General features: G+C 40.7%; 1 protein-coding gene across 1 annotated transcript in view; it reads left to right on the forward strand.

Moving 5' to 3' along the window:
• The first annotated feature begins 437 nt into the window (after positions 1–437).
• Positions 438–24,328, forward strand: part of ptgr2 (prostaglandin reductase 2) — an 89,071-nt gene continuing 65,180 nt past the window's right edge. The window contains exons 1-2 of the mRNA XM_028821906.2: positions 438–647; positions 22,495–22,613. Coding sequence (XP_028677739.2) covers positions 608–647; positions 22,495–22,613 — 159 coding nt within the window. The 5' untranslated portion in view covers positions 438–607. The remainder of the gene's footprint in view (positions 648–22,494; positions 22,614–24,328) is intronic.

Consider the following 24,328-nt stretch of genomic DNA (forward strand, 5'->3'; position numbering starts at 1 on the left):
AAGTAAATTAAAATAGCCATTATCACACTAAAATAATTTAGTCATCAATACGGACTGCAGGGTTATTCATTTGCAACAATTACCTTAATGTTTTACGATGTTGTTGCAGCGGCAACCAAAGTAGAAAGAAGTGATTGTGGTTGTGCTTCTGGACTCCAATAAAACATGACAGCACACGGAAAAAAAAAGGATTACAACTCAGTGACTCATTACTGCTGAGCGTGCACGGTCGGGCTAAAGTAGAGCGTGAAAGCACTGTGTGAAAACGCAGTTTTACGCGACGTACGCGCACATTCATAATGCCGCTTACTCCGCCTGCCCTTTACCTTGAACAAAACAGCTGAAGCCCCTCGCGCTCCCGCCACGGTATTAAACCGCTTTGCCGCCAGGCGGCGGTACGCCGTACTAAGAAATCCCACAGGAAACTCGTCGACGGTTTCGCAATTGGGAGGTTCCGGTTAAAACTCTATAAGGAAACGCGTGGGCAGCCTGTATTGACCTCCCCATGGAGTTGTGAGAGTATAAACCATACACGTTCCTATTTTAATCAGAGGACAATGGCAGAAGTTTAATAAATGTGGAATGCTGGTAATGATCTACACTTAAAATGATGTCCGTCCAAAAAGTAGTGTTGAATTCAAGGCCTGGTAGGTAAAAGTATCTCGCTTGTTTTGTTTTTTTTATTATTGATAACACAGATCTGCAAAATTAAGCTAATAAAAATTGTTTTGATTGTGACGTTATCCATTCATGAACACAATGCAAAATAATTAGAATTTTCCATCACGTCACAATTAACCACAGCACTAATAAATTACACACTCCTGTAAACAGTATTGTTCTAAATCAATATAACTTGAAAGTATGCCGTCAAATTGTAAACATATATGTAAAGAAAACAAAAATACGTATACATTGACTTCCATAGAACTTCTCCAGGTACTTGTCACTTGTTAGTTTTTTCGTTTGGTGGCCAGTTGCTTGTCCTCTTTCGCTGGTGCGTCCCTATGATTCGTCCAGCAGATTGAACTGCCATCATCACACTGACATCCCAGCAGCGTCTCTCCGACCATCTTGCCATGCCCTCGATCCCCTGATGGAATCGCTGACCTAGTTCTTCCCTCACCGACCCAAGATTTTAAGGGAAAAATTCCAAATGCAAAAAGTCTGATTTAACATAAGCCGCCCTAATTCAGGACTGTTCGTGAGAAATGTCATGATTGTTTTACATCATGGGGTAGAAGTACACAAGAAACAACAATGATTGTGTCAAATAATTGACATACTGAAATGTGTGAGTCAATTTAAAAGTTTAAATATTTGCAATTGTCATTTTTCACCCTCTGATAGAGAGCCATTGAGGGCCCATTTTTAAGCAAAGAATCAAAAACAACATCTTCATAATCACTGACCTTGAAATTGTCTAAAGTAATTTCTTACATGCTTATGTTTGAAATTTATCAATTGTCATTTTTCTGGGAGTTGCTGTTAGAGGGCTAGGACCAACAATAAAGAACTCCATCCATCCATTATCCAACCTGCTATATCCTAACTACAGGGTCACAGGGGTCTGCTGGAGGCAATCCCAGCCAACACAGGGTGCAAGGCAGGAAACAAACCCCGGGCAGGGCGCCAGCCCACCGCAGATGATAAAGAACCGAATTTCAGAAATATATTCGTGATCAGCAGCCAGGGCTGTGGATTCGGCAAACAAAACCTTCAACTCCGACTCCTCACTTTCTGTTACTCCAACTCCGATTTCTCTATTTTGAATTATACACGTATATTTATTATGTTGATTAAAAGTACACAACATACAGTGGTGTGAAAAACTATTTGCCCCCTTCCTGATTTCTTATTCTTTTGCATGTTTGTCACACAAAATGTTTCTGATCATCAAACACATTTAACCATTAGTCAAATATAACACAAGTAAACACAAAATGCAGTTTGTAAATGGTGGTTTTTATTATTTAGGGAGAAAAAAAAATCCAAACCTACATGGCCCTGTGTGAAAAAGTAATTGCCCCCTGAACCTAATAACTGGTTGGGCCACCCTTAGCAGCAATAACTGCAATCAAGCGTTTGCGATAACTTGCAATGAGTCTTTTACAGCGCTCTGGAGGAATTTTGGCCCACTCATCTTTGCAAAATTGTTGTAATTCAGCTTTATTTGAGGGTTTTCTAGCATGAACCGCCTTTTTAAGGTCATGCCATAGCATCTCAATTGGATTCAGGTCAGGACTTTGACTAGGCCACTCCAAAGTCTTCATTTTGTTTTTCTTCAGCCATTCAGAGGTGGATTTGCTGGTGTGTTTTGGGTCATTGTCCTGTTGCAGCACCCAAGATCGCTTCAGCTTGAGTTGACGAACAGATGGCCGGACATTCTCCTTCAGGATTTTTTGGTAGACAGTAGAATTCATGGTTCCATCTATCACAGCAAGCCTTCCAGGTCCTGAAGCAGCAAAACAACCCCAGACCATCACACTACCACCACCATATTTTACTGTTGGTATGATGTTCTTTTTCTGAAATGCTGTGTTCCTTTTACGCCAGATGTAACGGGACATTTGCCTTCCAAAAAGTTCAACTTTTGACTCATCAGTCCACAAGGTATTTTCCCAAAAGTCTTGGCAATCATTGAGATGTTTCTTAGCAAAATTGAGACGAGCCCTAATGTTCTTTTTGCTTAACAGTGGTTTGCGTCTTGGAAATCTGCCATGCAGGCCGTTTTTGCCCAGTCTCTTTCTTATGGTGGAATCGTGAACACTGACCTTAATTGAGGCAAGTGAGGCCTGCAGTTCTTTAGACGTTGCCCTGGGGTCTTTTGTGACCTCTCGGATGAGTCGTCTCTGCGCTCTTGGGGTAATTTTGGTCGGCCGGCCACTCCTGGGAAGGTTCACCACTGTTCCATGTTTTTGCCATTTGTGGATAATGGCTCTCACTGTGGTTCGCTGGAGTCCCAAAGCTTTAGAAATGGCTTTATAACCTTTACCAGACTGATAGATCTCAATTACTTCTGTTCTCATTTGTTCCTGAATTTCTTTGGATCTTGGCATGATGTCTAGCTTTTGAGGTGTTTTTGGTCTACTTCTCTGTGTCAGGCAGCTCCTATTTAAGTGATTTCTTGATTGAAACAGGTGTGGCAGTAATCAGGCCTGGGGGTGGCTACGGAAATTGAACTCAGGTGTGATACACCACAGGTTATTTTTTAACAAGGGGGCAATTACTTTTTCACACAGGGCCATGTAGGTTTGGATTTTTTTTCTCCCTAAATAATAAACACCATCATTTAAAAACTGCATTTTGTGTTTACTTGTGTTATATTTGACTAATGGTTAAATGTGTTTGATGATCAGAAACATTTTGTGTGACAAACATGCAAAAGAATAAGAAATCAGGAAGGGGGCAAATAGTTTTTCACACCACTGTACAAGATACAAGGCACTTCATCACTGCCGGTGGCAATCATCAGGCTACTTTTTAGTATGGCAACTTGTTAAAGTTACGGTTTAAAGAGAGGGAGAGAGGTTAGGAGCATGCGCTTGCTTTTTTTTTTTTTGATTTTATTGTAATCACACAACATTCCATACAAATAGATCGATTTTAACAAAAATAGGATCGAAAACAAATCAACCCCCACCCCTGAGAAAGAGAGCTTGGCCAGCAAAGTAAAACTTAAAGCTAGTGAAAATAAGTAAATAGATGAGTTTAATAAGTGAGTAAAGATAAATGAAGAAGAAAAAGAAATGGGGAGAGAATCTGCTTCCTAAAAGCTTATTCTAAAATGTTATTGATCAGATCCTGCCAGGTTTTTGAAAAAGTTCTGCAATGATCCTCTAAGTGAGAATTTGATTTTTTCCAATTTCAAATAGTATATAACATCAGTTACCTATTGACTTAGAATAGGAGAGTTAGGATTCTTCCAGTTGAGCAAGATAAGTCTACGTGCCAATAGTGAAGTAAAGGCAATTCCAGTTTGTTTGTCCTTCTCCACTTTAAGCCCACCTGGGAGCCCACCAAACACAACTATTAATGGGTTAGGAGAGATTGTGACACCAAGGCTGTTTGAAAGCCATTTAAAGATTTTGGTCCAGAATGATGTTAATTTGGTGCAGGCCCAAAACATGTGAAGCTGGAGCTCGATTGCAATGTTCACAGGTTGAATTTTGCCCTGTAAATGTTTTGGACAACTTTAAACGAGACTGATGTGCTCGATATATAATTTTGAGTTGAATAATTGTATGCTTTGCACATATGGAGCTTGAGTGAATTCTCTGTATTGCTACCTTCCACTCCTTTTCTGAGATATTGAGTGAGAGATCCTTTTCCCATTGCTGCACCCCCCTCGTGAAAAACCAACACAGGATCCCAGATTGGGATCCGAGTGTAGCCATGCGATGGGTGACACCTCAGCACCACACAAGTTCAGATGGGATAGAACCAGTGTGAGGTTTTTTTTTATGGTGGCTGGAGTGCCAGTTCTGCCGGCTGTAGCAATATTTTTGTGCCTTACAGTGAGTAACATTAAACATAAGGCTAAACTTATGCAAGTAAAAAAAGAAGCTATATTTATGTAAAAAAGTCTAAAAGAAAAAGTAGTTCAATCGAATCAGTATATGTGAAATCAGAAATTTTAACACATACACAATCGGAGTTGGTACATTTTTTCCAACTCCAGTAACCCAACAATTTGTTCGGACTCCGCAGCCCTTAAATAGCATATAATGACACTCCACCTGCCTGGATCACCAATCCCACTTTTTTCAAAGTTTTGTGAAAAGGAGTAACTTTGACCCCTTGTGTCCCATTATTGGTTGAACCCCTAGGGTAACTAGACGTGGTCTACATAAATTAAAATCCTTCTGATCATATTTGCTGAAGACACCTGAAAGGAGAAACAGAATAAAGCATTAAAGAGCTCTTTATCTTAAGGAAATAATTTCCCGTACAAAGTATGATCCAAAAATGTCCTAAACATAAGGGATTTTTTTGGGTCGAGGCGGCCAAAATCTGGGGGACTCCAAAAAGCTTGACATTTTTCATAACTACACATCCAGATGAGTCAAATGGTATCTTATACAGGTATGTGGGGATTTTCTCTTACCAGTGAATCAGGAGGTTCCAGACAAAAAAAAAATGAAGTTGTTTCATAGTGTTTAGAATGTAGTGAAAAGTCAAGCAAAATGACACCTTTTATTGGCTAACTAAAAAGATTACAATATGCAAGCTTTCGAGGCAACTCAGGCCCGTTGTTCAGGCAAGATGTAATGTCATTTACATCTGTAAATGTAATGTAAAGTGTTTAGAAGTAATTCTTATTAACACAAAAGTGAAGTTGAGCCTCGTGTTGCAACCCAATTCCTTAAACTTAACTAATACATTTTTCACAATTTCTTTATAATTTGGATCTTTGTTGTTAGCTAAAAACTTTCATTCATTCTCATTCTTGCACCACTCTATCAATGTAGCCTCATACAAACCCTGAAACTGAAACTTGCAGCATGAACACAAAAAAAACAGGCACCATGTTTTGTGATAGGGCTTTGCAAGACTGCTTTATTAACCCAAGGCTAATAATATAAAGTGCTGGTAGGTCCAAGCTAGGTCTGATGAGGTATGTGGCACCAAGCTGTAGCTTTCTTCTAGCTGGCCATTCCTTTTAATCCCCATGTGAATTCTTGAATTGGCTATCCCACTCGCATGTCTAGATTTCCGGTTACCTACTGCTATGACTTATGACAAAGTGTGTTTACCTGCACACACATAACTGGGATAAGGTGAGTAAGCCAGTTAAGGCAGAAAACTGGTTTCTTAAAAAAATCTCTGTTTACCTGCTCAAGTAATCTTCCCAAATTCCATCCATCCATCCATTTTCCAACCCGCTGAATCCGAACACAGGGTCGCGGGGGTCTGCTGGAGCCAATCCCAGCCAACACAGGGCACAAGGCAGAAACTAATCCCGGGCAGGGTGCCAACCCACTGCAGGACACACACAAACACACCCACCCACACACCAAGCACACACACGGGCCAATTTAGAATCGCCAATCCACCTAACCTGCATGTCTTTGGACTGTGGGAGGAAACCGGAGCGCCCGGAGGAAACCCACGCAGACACAGGGACAACATGCGAACTCAACGCAGGGAGGACCCAGGAAGCGAACCCAGGTCCCCAGGTCTCCCAACTGCGAGGCAGCAGCGCTACCCACTGCACCACCGTGCCACCCTCTTCCCATATTCTCCCTTGGCAAAGCACTCCAACATCATTAAACTGTGCAAAAAAGAGTTAAACATCATCATTGGCCTCCGTGAGTCCAAAAGCAAGTAAGAAACCTGTGATGATTTTATTGTGATTTATAAATATCTTTACTTCATCCCCATTTTTTACATCCTTGACTGGAGCACCGATGATTCACATTATGAACATTGGCTGCTGCATCTCTCAGTCACACTGTTTCAAAATATCCATAGGAAATAACTCGATTAAAACGAAACTGACACTTAATATGTTTCTATTACTATATTACACACAGACAATTGTGCTCTGCCAAGGAGTGGCATACTGGTACACATGCCTCTTGACTTACACCCAGTGATGCTGCAACAATATTAACACAGGTACTTTTACTTCAGTAAAACAAGTACTGTGTTAAGTTACTTGTTACTTTAAAAAAAATAATCAGACTTCTTAACGCACATTACTTTTTACATGTTACCTTACTGTTCTCGAGATTGTGCTACAGAGCTTAATGCTGTACGTTCAGTTCATCGACATAAATTTAGAGATTCCTGAAATATTGAGACAAATTTGTTTCAACTAGGTGATTGAATAATGCGATCATCCAAGCATTTGCCTATGGAAATTTATTATGAAGACGCTTCTATCTGTGGCTGCTAAAAGTGTGTACGAACCTAATACATATGCAGGCTGACACAGTACAGCAGACATGCACAGAACACAAAATCCTTAACAGTGACCCTATTAAGGGTTTACATGGCGAGATAATTGGGTTATTCGGGGACCAACCTGCCACTGTTAATCAGGTTTCTCAGAGCACAATAACGCGGTTTTTCTAACTTGAATAAGGGTTTACATGGCATTTCAGAAACCAGGTATCTGTGAAAAATGGGTTATTAAAATGATTTAAACACACCAGCAGTGTTCAATTGCAGATAAATTCTGATTTTATTATAGAATAAAATAACTGTTTTGCTTTATTTAATACTAGACAAAGAGCCCGTTTCGACAACGTAAGATGAAACGGGCACGAGTGGAATAGTAATAAGTATAAACACCACAAACCTGATATAGGTGTATTGAATGAATGCGTAATTAGGCCTCGAGCTGTAGTCGAAATCGCCTTTCAGGCCTCTAGAGCTTTAATCGAAGTCGCCTTTCTCTTTGAATTTTTGCGGCCGTAAATCCGCCGCCTGCCGCGATGTTGGGGTTGGATGTTGGTCGAAGTCGCCTTTCTCTTTGAATTTTCGCGGCTGTAAATCAGCCACCTACCGCGATGTCGGTCTTGTAAGGTTTTTCGGGCAGCTGCGCAGAAGGCGACTGCGCAGAAGGCTTTGGACGGACGTGAGTGAGTGAGTGAGTAAGGAGGCTGGCGAATTATATATAAGATTAGGAAATTTACATTTCTAACAAATTATTAATAAATTAAGTGTTGTTTAATTAATTGTATTACAAAAATAATAAAAAATATAATTGACTGCTTAAAAATGTGTTTAGTGAAAAAATGTTACGTGATTTGGAAAAATTCGGATGTGAGCATCAGTAGGTTTTGCGTCCTAGGAACCAAATTACCTGAACTATTCTAGAACATTTCAGTAATTATTTACCGCTCTGATGATGAGTTTTCTGATCATAAAATAGGTCATTACAATAGCAATTGACAAGAAGAATTCATAATTAATTTCAGAATTATGGTATTTAAGGGTTCCTCTTTCTCTTGCACGATTTGACTCAAAAACTAATCAGCACATCGTCATCACATAACAGGCTTAAGTTTCAAGTTTGGTGTTTTTCTGTCCAGCCGTTTTAGCTTTCCACCGTCCTCAGGAAACTGAGACACACAGACACACACAAACAGATGTACACTCATTATCAAGATAACAATGTTTTCGGTATCAATAGACCTTAAAACATTGAGTTCTGTTGAAAACCGGAGATCGAAATTTTTGACTATTCTAAAGCTTTCGTTCCTCTCCTATAGATGATAGGTTTTAGGGGCACAAAGCAAAAATGTTTTTTGTTTTCGAAATTATTGGGTGGTATAGTGGTCACATTGCTGGCTCACAGTAAAGAGACCAGGATTTATGTCCCAAGTCCACAGTATGTGGATTTTGCTTCTTCTCTCCACGTCTACGTGGGTTTCCATACTCTGTTTAAAGACATACAGGTTAGGTGAATCAGCGACACTAAATTGGCCCTAGTGTGTGTTTGGTGGGTGGGTATATGTCCGCCCTGCACTGGACTGCCTTGTGGTGTATGTTAGCCGGGTTAGGCTCCAGCAAACCCCCCCAACTCAATATCCTAGTCTGGATTAAGCAGGTCAGAAAATGACGTGACATGAAGCAATCAAAACAATTTTTTCAGTGTATACCTGTGTAATGTAAAATTAACAACATTGGTTTCGTTTTACAGCAGCACTAAAATGATTATAAACTTTCATTGTTGTTATCATTGTGCATGCCAGTGCTAAGCTCGGGGAAGATACCCAATGGTCACAAGTTTTCACTGTAACCAGTCTTTTAAGCAGAGGCTAAAAACATACAGTTGTAATTAGACTCCATTGTTGGGCTGAATTTCTCTTCTGTTTCTTTTCATAATCAGCTCGTTTGGAATCAGTCAGAACCATAAAAGTTGTCATAGCTCTGAATCATTTTAAACCAATAAACCAGATGTCATTAAAAGGTGTCATTTTGCTTGCTACAACCAATAAACCATAAATTTTTTGTAGTTCTTAGAACACACTATCACGAGACATCCAACAAACCAAACCTGTTTAGAGTTCAGAGTTACAAGATAAAACTCATGCACCCATTCATTTTTTTAAATTCAGGGTTGCATGGAGTCAGCGACTCTCCTGACAGTTCTGAGGGCAAGGCATCACCAACCCTAGATGGCATGCCAGTCCTTCAAAGAAAAATACAAAACTCTATTAAATTCAGTTCAGTTTATTTTTGTATTGCACAGAGCGCTGTGACAAGTTCCCAGGTATAATGCAAGTATAGATTTTAGAAATTACTAAATACACAATTAGTACACATAAAAGACACAAACAATGTAGAAACTGATCAACATACACTACTGGTCAAATGTTTTAGAACACGTCAGTTTTTTCAGTTTTTATGGAAAAGCGCATAGTTTAATGTTCTCCATGATTAACTGGAGCCTGCTCAGCACCCATCGCTCCACCACAGATGTCAAACTGTCCAGCTCCGTGCCCAGAATAGAGCCTGCCTTCCTCTCCAGTTTGTCCAGGCGTGAGGTTACCCTCGTCTTTATGCTGCCTCCCCAGCACACCACCGTGTAGAAGAGTGCGCTCTCCACAACCATCTGATAGAACATCTGCAGCATCTTATTGCAGATGTTGAAGGACACCAGCCTTCTAAGGAAGTATAGTCGGCTCTGTCCTCTCTTGCACAGATCATCAGTATTGGCAGTCCAGTCCGGTTTATCATCCAGCTGCACTCCCAGGTATTTATAGGTCTGCACCCTCTGCACACAGTCACCTCTGATGATCACGGGGTCCAGGAGGGGCCTGGGCCTCCTAAAATCCACCACCAGCTCCTTGGTTTTGCTAGTGTCCAGTTGTAGGTGGTTTGAGTCGCACCATTTAACAAAGTCCTTGATGAGGTTCCTATACTCCTCCTCCTGCCCACTCCTGATGCAGCCCACGATAGCCGTGTCGTCAGCGAACTTTTGCACGTGGCAGGACTCCGAGTTGTATTGGAAGTCCGATGTATATAGGCTGAACAGGACCAGAGAAAGTACAGTCCCCTGCGGCGCTCCTGTGTTGCTGACCACAATGTCATACCTGCAGTTCCCGAGACGCACATACTGAGGTCTATCTGTAAGACAGTCCACGATCCATGCCACCAGGTATGAATCTACTCCCATCTCTGTCAGCTTGTCCCTAAGGAGCAGAGGTTGGATGGTGTTGAAGGCACTAGAGAAGTCCAGAAACATAATTCTTACTGCACCACTGCCTCTGTCCAAGTGGGAGAGGGATTGGTGTAGCATATAGATGATGGCATCCTCCGCTCCCACCTTCTCCTGGTATGCGAACTGCAGAGGGTCAAGGGCGTAGCGGACCTGTGGCCTCAGGTAGTGGAGCAACAGCCGCTCCATGGTCTTCATCACATGTGACGTCAGGGTGACAGGCCTGAAGTCATTTAGCTCACTAGGACAGGATACCTTTGGGACTGGGGTGATGCAAGATGTTTTCCAAAGCCTCGGGACTCATGAGTCATATTTCATGAATCAAGGTATAGAACAAATAAACAATGGAAAATAAAATAATAAGTCAAGGAGTCATCAAATTTTATTCAGATTTTTGATTCATCAAAGTAGCCTGCATCTTTTGCTGATATAACAGCCAAACTGTGGTGACCCTTTTGATTCAAAATGCCAGTCACTCTGTTCAAGTCACCAACTCTGCCTCCAGCAAAAGAACTACAGACCATCACACCTCCTCCTCCATGTTTGACAGTTGGTATCACACACTGAGGAACCATCCTGTCACCAACTCAACGATGTATAAACATTCTGTGTGATGAATTGAAAATTTCAAAGTCTGCAGTCATCCACAGCTTGTATTTCATGGCCCTATTTTGTCCTTTAAGAAATAACATTCTTGCTGCCACTCAGCCAGTCAAGCCTGCAGCACAGTGTCTCCTCTTCACACAGAAAGACTTGTTTTCTTTGACCTGCACTGTTAAGCTGTGATTGAAGTTGTTGTGCTGTGAGGCGCCTGTGATCACGTAAGCTGGTGACCCTCAGAAATTTGTCTTCTGATTGGCTTGTGACTTTGGGTCTGCCAGTTCTCTTTCTATCAGAATATCTTCCAGTTTCCAGTTGCCTTTGGATTGTGTAGGACATCACTGGACTCACTGACACTTTGAGTTTTGTTGCAATTTCTCTAAAGTAAAGGCTTACGTTTCTAAGGGTAATAATAATCTATCATTTGTTAATTCCTGTTTTTTTCCCTTTATCACTGAAATATTGTTTTGGGCACACACATCGCATTGCATGAAGTATAAACCTGGCCTTAGGCGCCTTACTTTTCAGCTGACGATCCTGACTGGGCTTATTTTTGGGGTAGGGCTTATATTATTATTTTACTGAATCAGCCCGCAATCTAGGAGATATCTTTCACACTAGCATGTCATTTAAAACGCATATTACAAAGTTGTCCAAGTCATGTTTCTTCCATCTGAAAAATGTTGGGAAATTAAGGCGCTTTCTAAATTAACAGGATTTTGAGAAATTAATTCATGCATCTATTTCTAGTAGGATTGATTACTGCAATGCATTGTTCACTGGATGTTCAAATTGTTCTTTATACAGCCTCCAGTTAATCCAAAATGCGGCTGCAAGAATCATTACAAGAACAAGAAAATACAAACGCATAACTCCAGTTCTTAAATCCTTACACTGGCTCCCGGTTAAGTTTAGGGTAGATTTCAAAATTCTCCTTTTAACATATAAAGCATTAAATAGCGGAGGTCCGGCTTACTTGTCTGAATTTATCATGACTTACAAACCCATTAAGATCTCAAGATGCCAGTCTGCGTATGATTTCAAGAATTAATAAAATAACAGTGGGAGGTCGAGCTTTTAGTTACAGGACCCCTAAACTGTGGAATGGTCTGCCTGCTACTATAAGAGATGCCCCTTCGGTCTCAGCTTTTAAATCCCAGCTGAAGACTCACTACTTCAGTTTAGCACACCCTGACTAGAGCTGCTGAATAACTGTGCAGACTGCATCTCTGTTGTTAGTCATTCGCACAAAAACAAAAGTAACATGATCGTTATAATTTGTTACTAACTCTCACCTATTCTATTTCTCTTCTCGGTACTCAAATGTGGCACTTGGTGCCACGGCCCGTCTGCCAAGTTGTTTTGCCTGTCTAAGGTAAAGTCATCACTGATGGAGGATCGCAGGAACCGTTGGGTAGGGGGGTCCTTTCATCGGATTGGCTGGCCCAGTGCTGTTCGGTTGTGGAATGGCCAATTGGGGGAGGCAGCTTGATGGCTGAGGTCTCCAGGACTCTAAACAAATCCAAATCATATTATGTGATATCATCTGCGGTTCAGTTCTGGTCCGTACTTGTAGTATTTTTATTTTATATACTGTATTGAGGATTTGTTCTATTCTGTGTATTGTATTGACCCCCTTCTTTTTGACACCCACTGCACGCCCAACCTACCTGGAAAGGAGTCTCTTTTTGAACGGCCTTTCCCAAGGTTTTTTTTTTGGGAGTTTTTCCTTGTCCTCTTAGAGAGTCAAGGCTGGGGGGCTGTCAAGAGGCAGGGCCTGTTCAAGCCCATTGCAGCACTTCTTGTGTGATTTTGGGCCCTACAAAAATAAATTGTGTTGTATTGTATATTACAGAGCAGCCTGAAAATCATGCTAGGGCTTATTTTTGGAGTAGGTCTTATTTTTGGGGAAACAAGGTATGTGAATAAGCAACTTCTCTGCAGAGATTGTTACTCATCGCTAGGCCAGTGTATTGGAACCAAAATTCCATCCATTCTCTATTTTCTAGCCCGTTTACCCATTTCAGGGTTTTAGGAACTACAGCTTATGCCCAGCAAAATTGAACTTCCCCATTTTAAAAGTGGCCCATCAAAGAGTAATCGATAAACGTATGTGGTCTAAAAAAAAAAAAAACTTAAGGGTTTAATAACACCCAGTGCCGACTGTCAACTAAATTGCAGTCCTCCTGTGAAATTTGGAACAAGAAATCTAAGTCAAGCCAAAGTGCAATAAGAAACTCAAAAATAGGCCATGACCATCCGCAGGGCAGCTCGTCTAATAAGCCACCTCCCTCGCCTCAGGCTTAAGTGCTCCGACAGGTGAGCCAGCTGGGGATTTCCCATCTCAACATTGCACTGCCAAAAATAGGCCTAGTTTTTCAGTATTGAGTGGGCCGTGTTAACATGCCATGTGCAATCCCCTCTCTGTGCTTCTCAAAATCAGGTTTGTGTTACCCTGGGCGATAACCTTTAGTTGATCTAATTGTTCATTAAACTTACCATTTTGTTTGATTATTCTGTATTCAGAAAAGACCGGCATGGTAGACTTATGATTTTACAAAATTAAAAAAAATGTGCCTTGTTTTGCCATAACTGTAAATATTAATCTGTTTTGATTTTGATTTAATCTCATTTTGCACCTCTTTTCCTGATGAGGGCTACAGTGACGACAGACCAAGCAGGTCAGCCCAGACTTTCCTGTCCCTAGCTACAGATTTCAGCTCTTCCTGTTGAATTCCCGACCCAGCCAAAAGATATAATCCCTCTAGTGTGTCCTGGGGCCTGAATATTCCTAAGTATCAATAATATAATACACTACAGTGGCTGTTCATTTGTCTGTCCAGGATTTTAAATCACCTGTAACTCGCAAACCGTTTGACCTATTGACCTGAAATTTGGTACACATATACTACGTGACGTCTACTATCCGCTTTCAGGGTGATGATTGACCTCCAAGGGTATTCCTCTTTTTATTTTTATTTTATTTTATTGTAGAATCAACTCTCGGCAGTGTGCAGCTCATGTGTGCGGGCGCCCTTCTCATTCCCTACCACCTTCACTGTCAGTTCCCCTACCTCTTCATATCTTAAATCATTCTGGAGGCAGATTGAAGACTTAAGTGCCAGCTTAAGTGAAATATTAAGGAAAACATACTAAGTAAGTGCAACACAAACACTGACTTAATCAGTTTTAACGCGAAAAGATGCAGACGAAAGAAGAGAAGAAGTGGGCCGCTAGGGTGGAGAAAAGAAGATCCGCTCAGGAAGGAACAAGAGCATAAACCTCTGAGCAAACAAATGATAAACGTACAGAGAAAGAGGATGAAAACTAGGAATGCTCAAGTCAAGTGTATTCACTGTACGTTATCACGCAGTGCGCCATTACTGGTACTATATAAAAGAAAAATATTGTGTTGCGATCACAATTTTGGCTTTAAGATTTCACTAGTTTTACAGGTGTCATGAAATCTGATCACTGATGTCTGTCTGTGTGTGTCAGGATGTGATAATGGACATTTTAACTCAAAAACGAATCCCCCAATCTAAACAGATATTAGCATTATAACAACAACAACAATATTTATATACCACATTTTCATACAAATGATGTAGCACAAAGTGCTTTACAAGATGAAGAAAGAAAAATATAAAGATTACACAGTACCACGTAACAAAGAATAAAGTAAGGTCCAATGGCCAGGAGGACAGAAAAAAACAAAAAAAAAAACTCCAGAGTGCTGGAGAAAAAAAAAAAAAACAAAATCGGCAGGGGTTCCAAGGCCATGAGACCATGCAACCCCCACTGGGCATTCTACCTAACATCAATGATCTCAATCAGTTCTCATGGTTTTCAGGCTTCACATGGAAGAATTAGATGATGATGATGGTCATGTGGACCTTTGGCCTTCAATCCATCAGTGTAAGGACTGCATGGTGCCCTGATCAGGTGGTGGTGGCACAGATCGCCACCACAGATAACCGAAAAGTGAACAGCAGAGAAAGTAAGGGTTAGTATGGATTGGGGAGCCATGATAAAGATGATAATTCAATACATATACAGAATATCAGAGTTACACTAAAATGAAGCTATGAGAAAGCCATGTTAAAATAATAAGTTGTTAGTAATTTTTTAAAGTGATCCACCATATTAGCCTGGTGAATTTCTATCGGTAAGCTATTCCAGATTTTAGGTGCAAAACAGCAGCAGGTCGCCTCACCACTTCTTTTAAGTTTAGCATTTGGAATCATTTGAAGATCTAAGGTTACGATTAGGGCTTGTTTATACTTCACGCTCAGAACACGTATGCACACACATCATGGCTGCCACGAGTTCCCAGCGTTCATTTGACGCGTCCTCTGAGCAGGATCCTCGGAAATTAACGCGACACGCACGCGAGTTGCAGTACCAGCAAAAAGTCGGGGGGCGCAGTGTGATAAAAGTCGGAATATGACCTCAGAGTCTCTGTTTACTGTCTACATGTGACAGAAAGCCTCTATGCGGATCCTACAGGATTGATGTGCGTGCTTCAATGTTTGATGAATGGTTCGATGGGGTGAAGCAAAATGCCGACATACAGATACATTCGTAGTGCTTTTATATTCAAGCATCGCATATTCCCGATCATAATGACACGATACATTTTAAAAGTCTCACATACCATCTTCTGTGCCGTCTTTTTTTTTCTGGGGCTTCCTCCTGACCTGACAGTAGTAGCAAACAGCAATAGATCACCACACAGAACACATTAAATGTATGATATTCCAACTCTCTTCACATTTAGAATCCTTAGATTTATACTTGATATCACTTTCATGACGAAATGCATTACAGTATGTATGTTACATTTTACGGATAAATCGTTAATTTCATTTAAATAATGAATACTGTTAATAATTACACACATGGGGTGACACGGTGGTGGAGTGCTGTCTCGCAGGGAGTCACGTCGCTGGTATTCCCTGCCTGGAGTTTGCATGTTTTCCCGTTGGGTTTCCACAGTGAGCTCCGCTTTCCTTCCAAAGATATGCAGATTTGGTGACACTAAAATGACGCCAGTATGTATGTGAGTGCTTGTATTCACCTTGCGATGAGCTGATGCCCTGTCCAGGGATTGTTTCTGCCTCGTCCCCCATGCTAGCTGGAATGGGCATATCCCTGGATTGATGGATTTTATCATTAAACATCCTTTTTCAGATATATTGCTGTAAGGTGTCATCAGAATTTAATGGGTTTTCCAAGCAATTCACAACACAGCGAAGCCGAACCTGTTCTCACCGTGATGATATCTCGCACTGCCACCTGCTGGATTCCTCCAGATTTACGTAAAGTACACGTGCAGGTATAAACAGTACAATGTTTGCATAGCAGGAACATCCACTGGAGCATGCGTCATATCGCATGAAGTATAAACCCGGCCTAAGATTACAATTATAATAACGATTATAAAAGACTAGAAACCTATTGGTTTTGAACAGAAACACTCCAGTCGATTTTGCTGTACATTTGTGGATTAAGTGCAGCACAATTTTCACAATGATGCCAAATAATATATGATTATTCCTTTTCATTCCATATAATAAAATATTGGGAAAGTCAGGTGCTCAACCAATCTGATATTTTTTTTTTGTTGAAACAGATATTTTGATTATGGCCAGCTTTCCTGTGCACATTCATTTTTTCATGCTTTTTCATTCCCCACTATATTGTTTCATTGAATAGATTCAGCATGTGCAGGCCATACTTGATACCCATCTATTTACCCATTGGATATACGAGCAAATATGGTAGAACATCTCTGAATGTGGATGTTTATTCTCAAAGGAATTAATAAAGTGATGTAACAAAACTCAATTAAATACTAAACCACCAGCAGAAGGAAAAAGAGTGTGCATTAAAGACAGAAGCCAGGAAGCACTTCTTTACATGAAGAGTCTGTAAAATTTTGAGCTTTAAGAAGATGAAGAAAAAATCTTGACAACTTTAAAAAAAAAAAAAATCTAGCGGAGGTAACGAGAAAGTTTAGCTATTAGCAGACCAATGAATTAAACAGTTATCTGTCATTTGTGAGACTTCTTATATCAGTCAGTGAGGAACTGACAGTCATCCAGAGAGACACTTTTTTGTAACGCAGTAGCAAAACTCATACAGCGAGTCTATCAGCCCAGATGGGCCTGGATTTTATTCCTGTCTTCTAGAGCTGTGAAGCAGCCATTCTAAATATTGATGACCAGGGGTTTCCTGTTTTGTTATTGGTGGATTCGTCGTGTTCACCAGAATTATCCAGCAATGTTCGAATTGCATTTACACACTGATTGCATGGTCCAAATGCCTAACTGTACAATTCGGTGGTTAGTTTATATACCCCAAAAATATTTTTTGTCTAGTTTGAAGATTACAGAGAAATGAATGAACAGTGACAAAACGTTTAACCTATGCAATGAGTAAAGAAGTGACATCCAGTTGTTTTCTTAATATTCAGAAAGGCTGGCACAATGGCAGATTGGTAAGTGGTGCTGTCTCACATATAAGCACACTGGGTTAGACCCCAGTTTGGTTTCTGTCTATGTGTAGTTTTGTCCAGGTGTTGCACTTTTGTTTCCACATAGATAGTAGGTAGTTTGGCAGTTCTAAACTTGCCCCTGTCAGTAGATACGGGTGTATCTATTCATTAGCATGCCCATAAGTGGGTTCCTGCCTTCTATCTGTTGTTAACAGTACAGGCTCCAGCCCTCCACAACTCTGAACTGGATTACGTGGGCTTCATAATTGACGCATGGATATTAAAGGAAAACTCCACAAAAATTTTTTACAAGTTATTTTGTTTATTTTGGTATACTTTATTAATCCCCGAAGGGCAATTGTCTTTTTCCATGACTTTTGGGGGTCAGAGTGCCACGTCAGCTATTGTACAGCACCCCTGGAGCAAATTTCAGTTTAAAGGCTTTGCAATTTACCCCATGTAGTTTGTAGTGATGACTTCTTCTTTCAGCTGCTCCCATTAGGGTTCGCCACAGCGGATCATCTTTTCCATATGTTCCTGTCCTCGTCATCACCTGCATGTCCTCTCTCACCACATCCATAAACCTTCTCTTAGGCCTTCCTCTTTTCCTCTTGCCTGGCAGCTCCATCCATAGCATCCTTCTCCCAATATACCCAGCATCTCTTCTCTGCACATGTCCAAACCAATGCAACCTTGCCTCTCTGACTTTGTCTCCAAACTGCCCAACCTGAGCTGACCCTCTAAAATACTCTTTTCTAATCCTGTCCATCCTTGTCACAACCAATGCAAATCTTAGCATCTTTAACTCTGCCATCTCCAGCTCTGTCTCCTGTCTTTTCCTTAGTGCCTCCGTCTCCAACCCATGTAACATTGCTGGTATCCTTACCGTCTTGTAGACCTTCCCTTTCACTCTTGCTGATACCCATCTGTCACAAATCACTCCTGACACTCTTCTCCACCCTGCCTGCACTCTCTTTTTCACCTCTCTTCCACAATCCCCACTACTCTGTACTGTTGATCCCAAGTATTTAAACTCATCCACCTTCACCAACTCTACTCCCTCCATCATCCTCACCATTCCTCTGACCTCCCTCTCATTTACACACATGTATTCTGTCTTGGTGGTCCTACTGACCTTCATTCCTCTCCTCTGTAGAGCATATCTCCATCTCTACATGGTCTCCTCAACCTGCTCCCTACTCTCACTACAGATCACAATTTTATCAGCAAACATCATAGTCCACGGGGACTCCTGTCAAATCACGTTTGTCAACCTGTCCATCACCATTGCAAATAAGAAAGGGCTCAGAGCCGATCCAAGATGTAATCCCACCTCAACCCTAAACACATCTGTCAGTCCTACTGTAGACCTCACCACTGTCTCACTTCCCTCGTCCACATCGTGTACCATTCTTACATACTTCTCTGCCACTCCCGACTTCCTCATACAATTCCACAACTCCTCTCTAGGCATCCTGTCATATACTTTCTGTAGGTCCATCAAGACACAATAACTCTTTTTGGCCTTCTCCATACTTCTACATCAATACCTTCATTGCAAACATCGCATCTGTAGTGCACAAACCAGTGTGTTTCTTCGTGCCAGTCCCAAGCCCAGAATAATGGGGAGGGGGGGTTATGTCAGGAAGGGCAACTGTGTAAACTTTTGCCAGATCAGTATGCTAACAACAATACAGTTTGTAGTGCTGACTGAAGTGTAATTTTTCATCTCATGTTTTCATACAGAAAGTTAAAGAATTTACTGATAGAATAGAAGTCTTTGGTGACTAATGATGGACAACAGCAAGCAATATCATAACAGCATCCATGAAAAAGTCTCACTTTACTCGTGTTGCAAAATCCACATGTGCAGTCATCCAGTTGTATGTTGATAACATCCCAAACACACATACTTTTAGCAAAATATTGTTAAATAAATCTGGAAAATGCTTTCATGAACTAAATGGAACGGGCTCAGATGCACCTGAGCATTTGAACTGAAGACACACCCTCCCTCCGCATTCATCAGTCACGAGACCAGCTAAGTAGCAGCTTATTCATTGGCTAACGTTGTGTTTCATGTGATATCAAAGTGCAGAGTTAACTCCAAGATGTGTACAAGTAAAGATTAAAAGTTAAATAATTCATGACATTTATATAGCGCTTTTCTCAGTACTCAAAGCGCTATCCACACAGGGAGGAACCGGGAAGCAAACCCACAATCTTCCACAGTCTCCTTAAAAGCGAGTGAGCATGTTATCAGGAAGACAATGTGCCTTATACTTGTCAATATCCCAGATACTTCAACAAACAAGGTCATTTCACCCAGGCAGTTTCAAAGACTGCCTCTAAACAATTCTGAGGTACTGCAGTTGTGGAAATTAATATAAATATAACGTCAGGAGGCTTGTCTACAATTCAGATGCACGTTTGCCTCTGAATGCGTTCCATTTTTGTTCACAAAGCCAGTTTCCTTAAGTGGTTTAATTAACAAAATTTAAGTAAAAATGCATGTGTTTCAGAGATTGTGAGTATATGAATGGACAACCTCACACATGGATTACACAAATGCAAGTAATGCGAGATTTTTTTGGGAAATATTTTCTCCTAAAGTTTTGATATCATTTGCTTCTTTGGTCAATATAGACTTCTGCTGTATCAAATACATTTTTATCTTCATTCAGCAATAAAGCATGAGGTTTGTAATTTTTCTTGGCCACCACTACAAACTAAATGAGGTAAGTAACACCTCACACTTTTTTGTTAAGAATTACTTTATGAACTCTGCCCAATAATGGGCAAGTACATATTTGCAATTGATATACAGTATAGTATTGTAGGGTCCGAGTCTATCCTGGCCACATCAAGCACAAAGGCAGGAACCCTTGATGGGACATCAGTCTACAGTAATCCCTCACTTATCGCGGGAGATAGGTTCCAAGGCCGACCGCGATAACTGAATTTCTGCGAAGTAGGGACACCATATTTATTTAATTATTTAACGTGTATTTGGACATTTTTTAAACCCTCCCTGTATTGTTTACAACCCACCCTTTACTCTATTAATAACAGGGACAACTGCTAAGCAATATGAAATCAGTAGATAAGTTTACACTTACTGTATAGCGAAGTACACGTAGCAGCTTGTAGGCGGTCATGACGTCGTCGACCTTGTTGCAAAGATTCCTAAAGCAGATTCCATCCAGACTACTGCCTTATCACGTCCACTTGCAACTCGTTTTACGCCCTGGTTAAAGGACACTGCGGCCGTAGATCTTATATGCTTTTCCTCCTTTTTAAATAAAAAGAATCGTGGACTCATTGATGCTGTAATGGTGTCTGCAGCGGTGTAGCTGTTCCCTTCCTTCAACATATCCAAAACCTTTACCTTTTCTGCAATCATTTGCATCTTCTGTTGGCGCTTGGACACGGCCCCTGAAGCATTAGCACGTTAATGATGAATGAGTGAGATGAGACTTCCTGGTTAATGCAACACTCCGTCTCTGAGCCAATCAGCAGCACACAGCACACTTAAACGCCTGTGCTCTGATTGGGTAGCTTCTCAGCTATCCGCCAATAGCATCTCTTGTATGAAATCAATTGGGCAAACCAACTGAGGAAGCAAGTACCAGAAGTAAAAAGACCATTGTCCGTAGAAACCTGCGAAGCAGCGAAAAATCCGCGTTATATATTTAGATATGCTTACATATAAAATCCGCGAAGTTGTGAATCTGCGAAAAGTGAACCGCGAAGTAGCGAGGGATTACTGTATTGCAGGGCACATTCAGGCACACCCCCACAGTCACTCATACAGGGCCAGTTTAGAGATGTCAGTTAACAGTAACAATTTTTTGTATAGCCGAAAATCACACGAGTTCCACAACGGACTTTAACAGGCCCTGTTTTTCAACAGCCCCCCAGCCTTGACTTCCTAAGAAGACAAGAGAAAACTCCCCAAAAATACCCTTGTAGGGAAAAAAATAGAAGGAGTCTTTGGAAAGACGATTCAGAGAGAGACCCCTTTCCAGGCAGGTTGAGAGTGCAATGGCTGTCAAAAGATGGGGTAAATACAGAACACAAGTAATCTTCTTCACTGAGTTAGATGGCTCATGGCCATCACAGAAATACAATACAGCAGTACAATAGTAATAGTACAAGCTACAAAGTAAAATTCAGCATCCATCCATCCATTATCCAACCCGCTATACCCTAACTACAGGGTCACAGGGGTCTGCTGGAGCCAATCCCAGCCAACACAGGGCGCAAGGCAGGAAACAAACCCTGGGCAGGACGCCAGCCCACCACAGTACAATTCAACAATAGATTGTAAATACAGAACTATCACATATGAGGATTTGTTCAGAGTCTTGGAGACCTTGGCCAACAAGCTAAGCTGCCTTCCCGCTACTGGCCAATCTACAGCTGAATTAGTGCTAGGCCAGCCAATCAAATGAAAGTACCCTTCTAACCAATGATTCCAGTGCTTCTGTATCAGAGATGACTTTTCCATTGGCAGGCAAGCAACTTGGCAGTAGAACAGTGGCACCCGAGTGCCACATTTGAGTACCAAGAAAAGAAACACAATAGAAGAGGTTTAGTAACTAATTATAAATATATTACTTATGTTTTAGAATTGATGACTAAAAACAAAGATGCAGTATGCACAGCAAATCAGCAGCTCTAGTCAGGGTATGCTAAACTGAAGTAATGAGTCTTCAGCCGGGATGAAGGCATTAACCTAAATTGCTTGTCTTTAGTATTTGGAAAAAAATGGGAAGGGCATCATTTAAGTGAAGTGCATTTCACCAAGTAAATTGAAATTCATGAATATGTTTCTATAGGGTTGAGTTAGGATACCAAAAACAGAGTAACTGGTCCAGAAAACTAGCAAAACTGATAGATGTTTTATAATGATGACACCTACAACTGCAGATCTGGTTAGCCATTGATTCTTATGTGATTTTCATCTCTGTTGTTAAGGCACAAATCCTTATAATGCAGCTGTTAAGACAATAACAACTCATTAAAACACTGTAAACCAAAGTTAAGCCAATATAACAGTAAAATTTCATTAGCAGAGATAATTGACTTTTAATTGAGAATTTGACCGGAATAGGAATTATTAGTCATTGCGGCCCTCTAACATCTGATTTTCAATCCCCAGATATTTGGCATTCACTGGATATAGATCTAGTTTTGTTTCTGTTCTTTATTTTTGAAGGGATTAGCGGAGAGCCAGTTCCTGAAAATTTTCGCCTGGAAGAATGCAGCTTTGTAGTCGACCTGAAACCTGGCGAAGTATTGGTACGGACACTCTACCTGTCAGTGGATCCATACATGGTCAGTGCAGTTTTTGTTGTCATTTGATTACAACTGTTCAGCAGAAAAATCGATAGTAGGCCAGAAAAGTATAGCATGTGATTGTTATGTACAGAAAGAACAAAAAGCTTATTAAGTCATTATTATTTGCTTACGTTCTACCGTCCGTGATTGGTACTTACTTTGGGTCTGAAACTGATGGGGCAGTCTTGGGTCCTCCTGTTTCTAAACTGGATTTACGTGTGTTTGAGAATGTTATGTCATCTTGTATACTATATGATATATACTGTACCTGCAATGTCTTATCATCTCACAGAGGGTTGGTTCCTGTCTTACATGTAATATTGCTGTGATTGGCTTTGACCTCCGGCCCCTAATACTCTGACATGGATTAAGTGGACTTCAGAAAATCATGTTATTTAGGGTTTAGGCATACTAGTTGGCTTCACCCCAAAATTCCTTTCAATTCACTTTCCACAGTCTTGGACGTTCCTAAGGTTGTGATCCATTCTTCTTCTCCCTCCATGTCCTCTTTAAACCTTTATGTTAGCCTGACTCCCTCCACCACAGTGCACTTGTTCACCCAGTCACCCTACACCTGTAGCTCCACATGCTCAAGCTATTTTGTTGTCACCACAGGACTTACCACTTGCATTATATTCCTCTCCTGTAATATAATTCTCCGCATTCACCTGATGTTTCTCCGCTTGAGTCATTTCTAACTTGACCTCATTTGCCACATAACTACTTCATCTAAATGCTCACTTCCAAAAATGTGTTCTTTAAATTCCTGCCAGCCTTGCTTTCGAGTCAAAATATGGTACAGCCCAGAGATGAACTTCTGTGGTATCATATTTGAGCTGCAACTCCATCTGCTTTCAGTATATTGCCTATGTAGCAGAACTTTCTTGCTTTCTGTAAAACATCACTGATGCTAATATTCAAGCTTACACTTGGTATATCATAATATAGCATTGTTCTGCCCTGTTGATCCCATTTTGCTGGCTGGCAGCATTTTGTGCAAGGCAGGAACCATATCTGGATTGAGCACAGTCTACCACAAGGTCAACTTATCATATCAGTAGTTCTACATTCAATGAATTTAATAGACGTTTTGAAATGTGAGGAAGTTACGTACAGTATTTAACAATTCTTCCAAAAAACTAACATACTTCTCTATAGGAGACATTTATGAACAGATCTGTGGACTCAGATAGTTACCTACCTATCACTAGCTGCACTTGAAGCCTGGTCTGAGTTGTAGCTTGGTCCTTCCTTTGTAATGCTTGCATCTTTTCCTCTTTCTCATGTGCATTTAAAAAAGGGACCTTTGGTTTCTTCCCACTGTTTGCAGATAGTTTGTCATATGATATGGGTGCCTCAACATCTTTGTCCTAGTAAGTTTGTGTAAATCGTAACCCTGCCTCTTTGAATAGTACAATACTCTAAGAAGGAGTAGTAGTAAAAAAATATTAATTAGGAAATCCTTTAGTGCCAGTGGTCAATGCCAGTCATACCACTGGACATCAAAGATTTTGCTTCCTGAAGATTTCTCGATACAGTGCATCCGGAAAGTATTCACAGCGCATCATTTTTTCCACGTTTTGTTATGTTACAGCCTTATTCCAAAATGGATTAAATTCATTTTTTTCCTCAGAATTCTGCACACAACACCCCATAATGACAACGTGAAAAAAAGTTTACTTGAGATTTTTGCAAATTTATTAAAAATAAAA

Source organism: Erpetoichthys calabaricus, chromosome 16 (assembly GCF_900747795.2).
Source record: "Erpetoichthys calabaricus chromosome 16, fErpCal1.3, whole genome shotgun sequence".
NCBI lineage: Eukaryota > Metazoa > Chordata > Cladistia > Polypteriformes > Polypteridae > Erpetoichthys > Erpetoichthys calabaricus.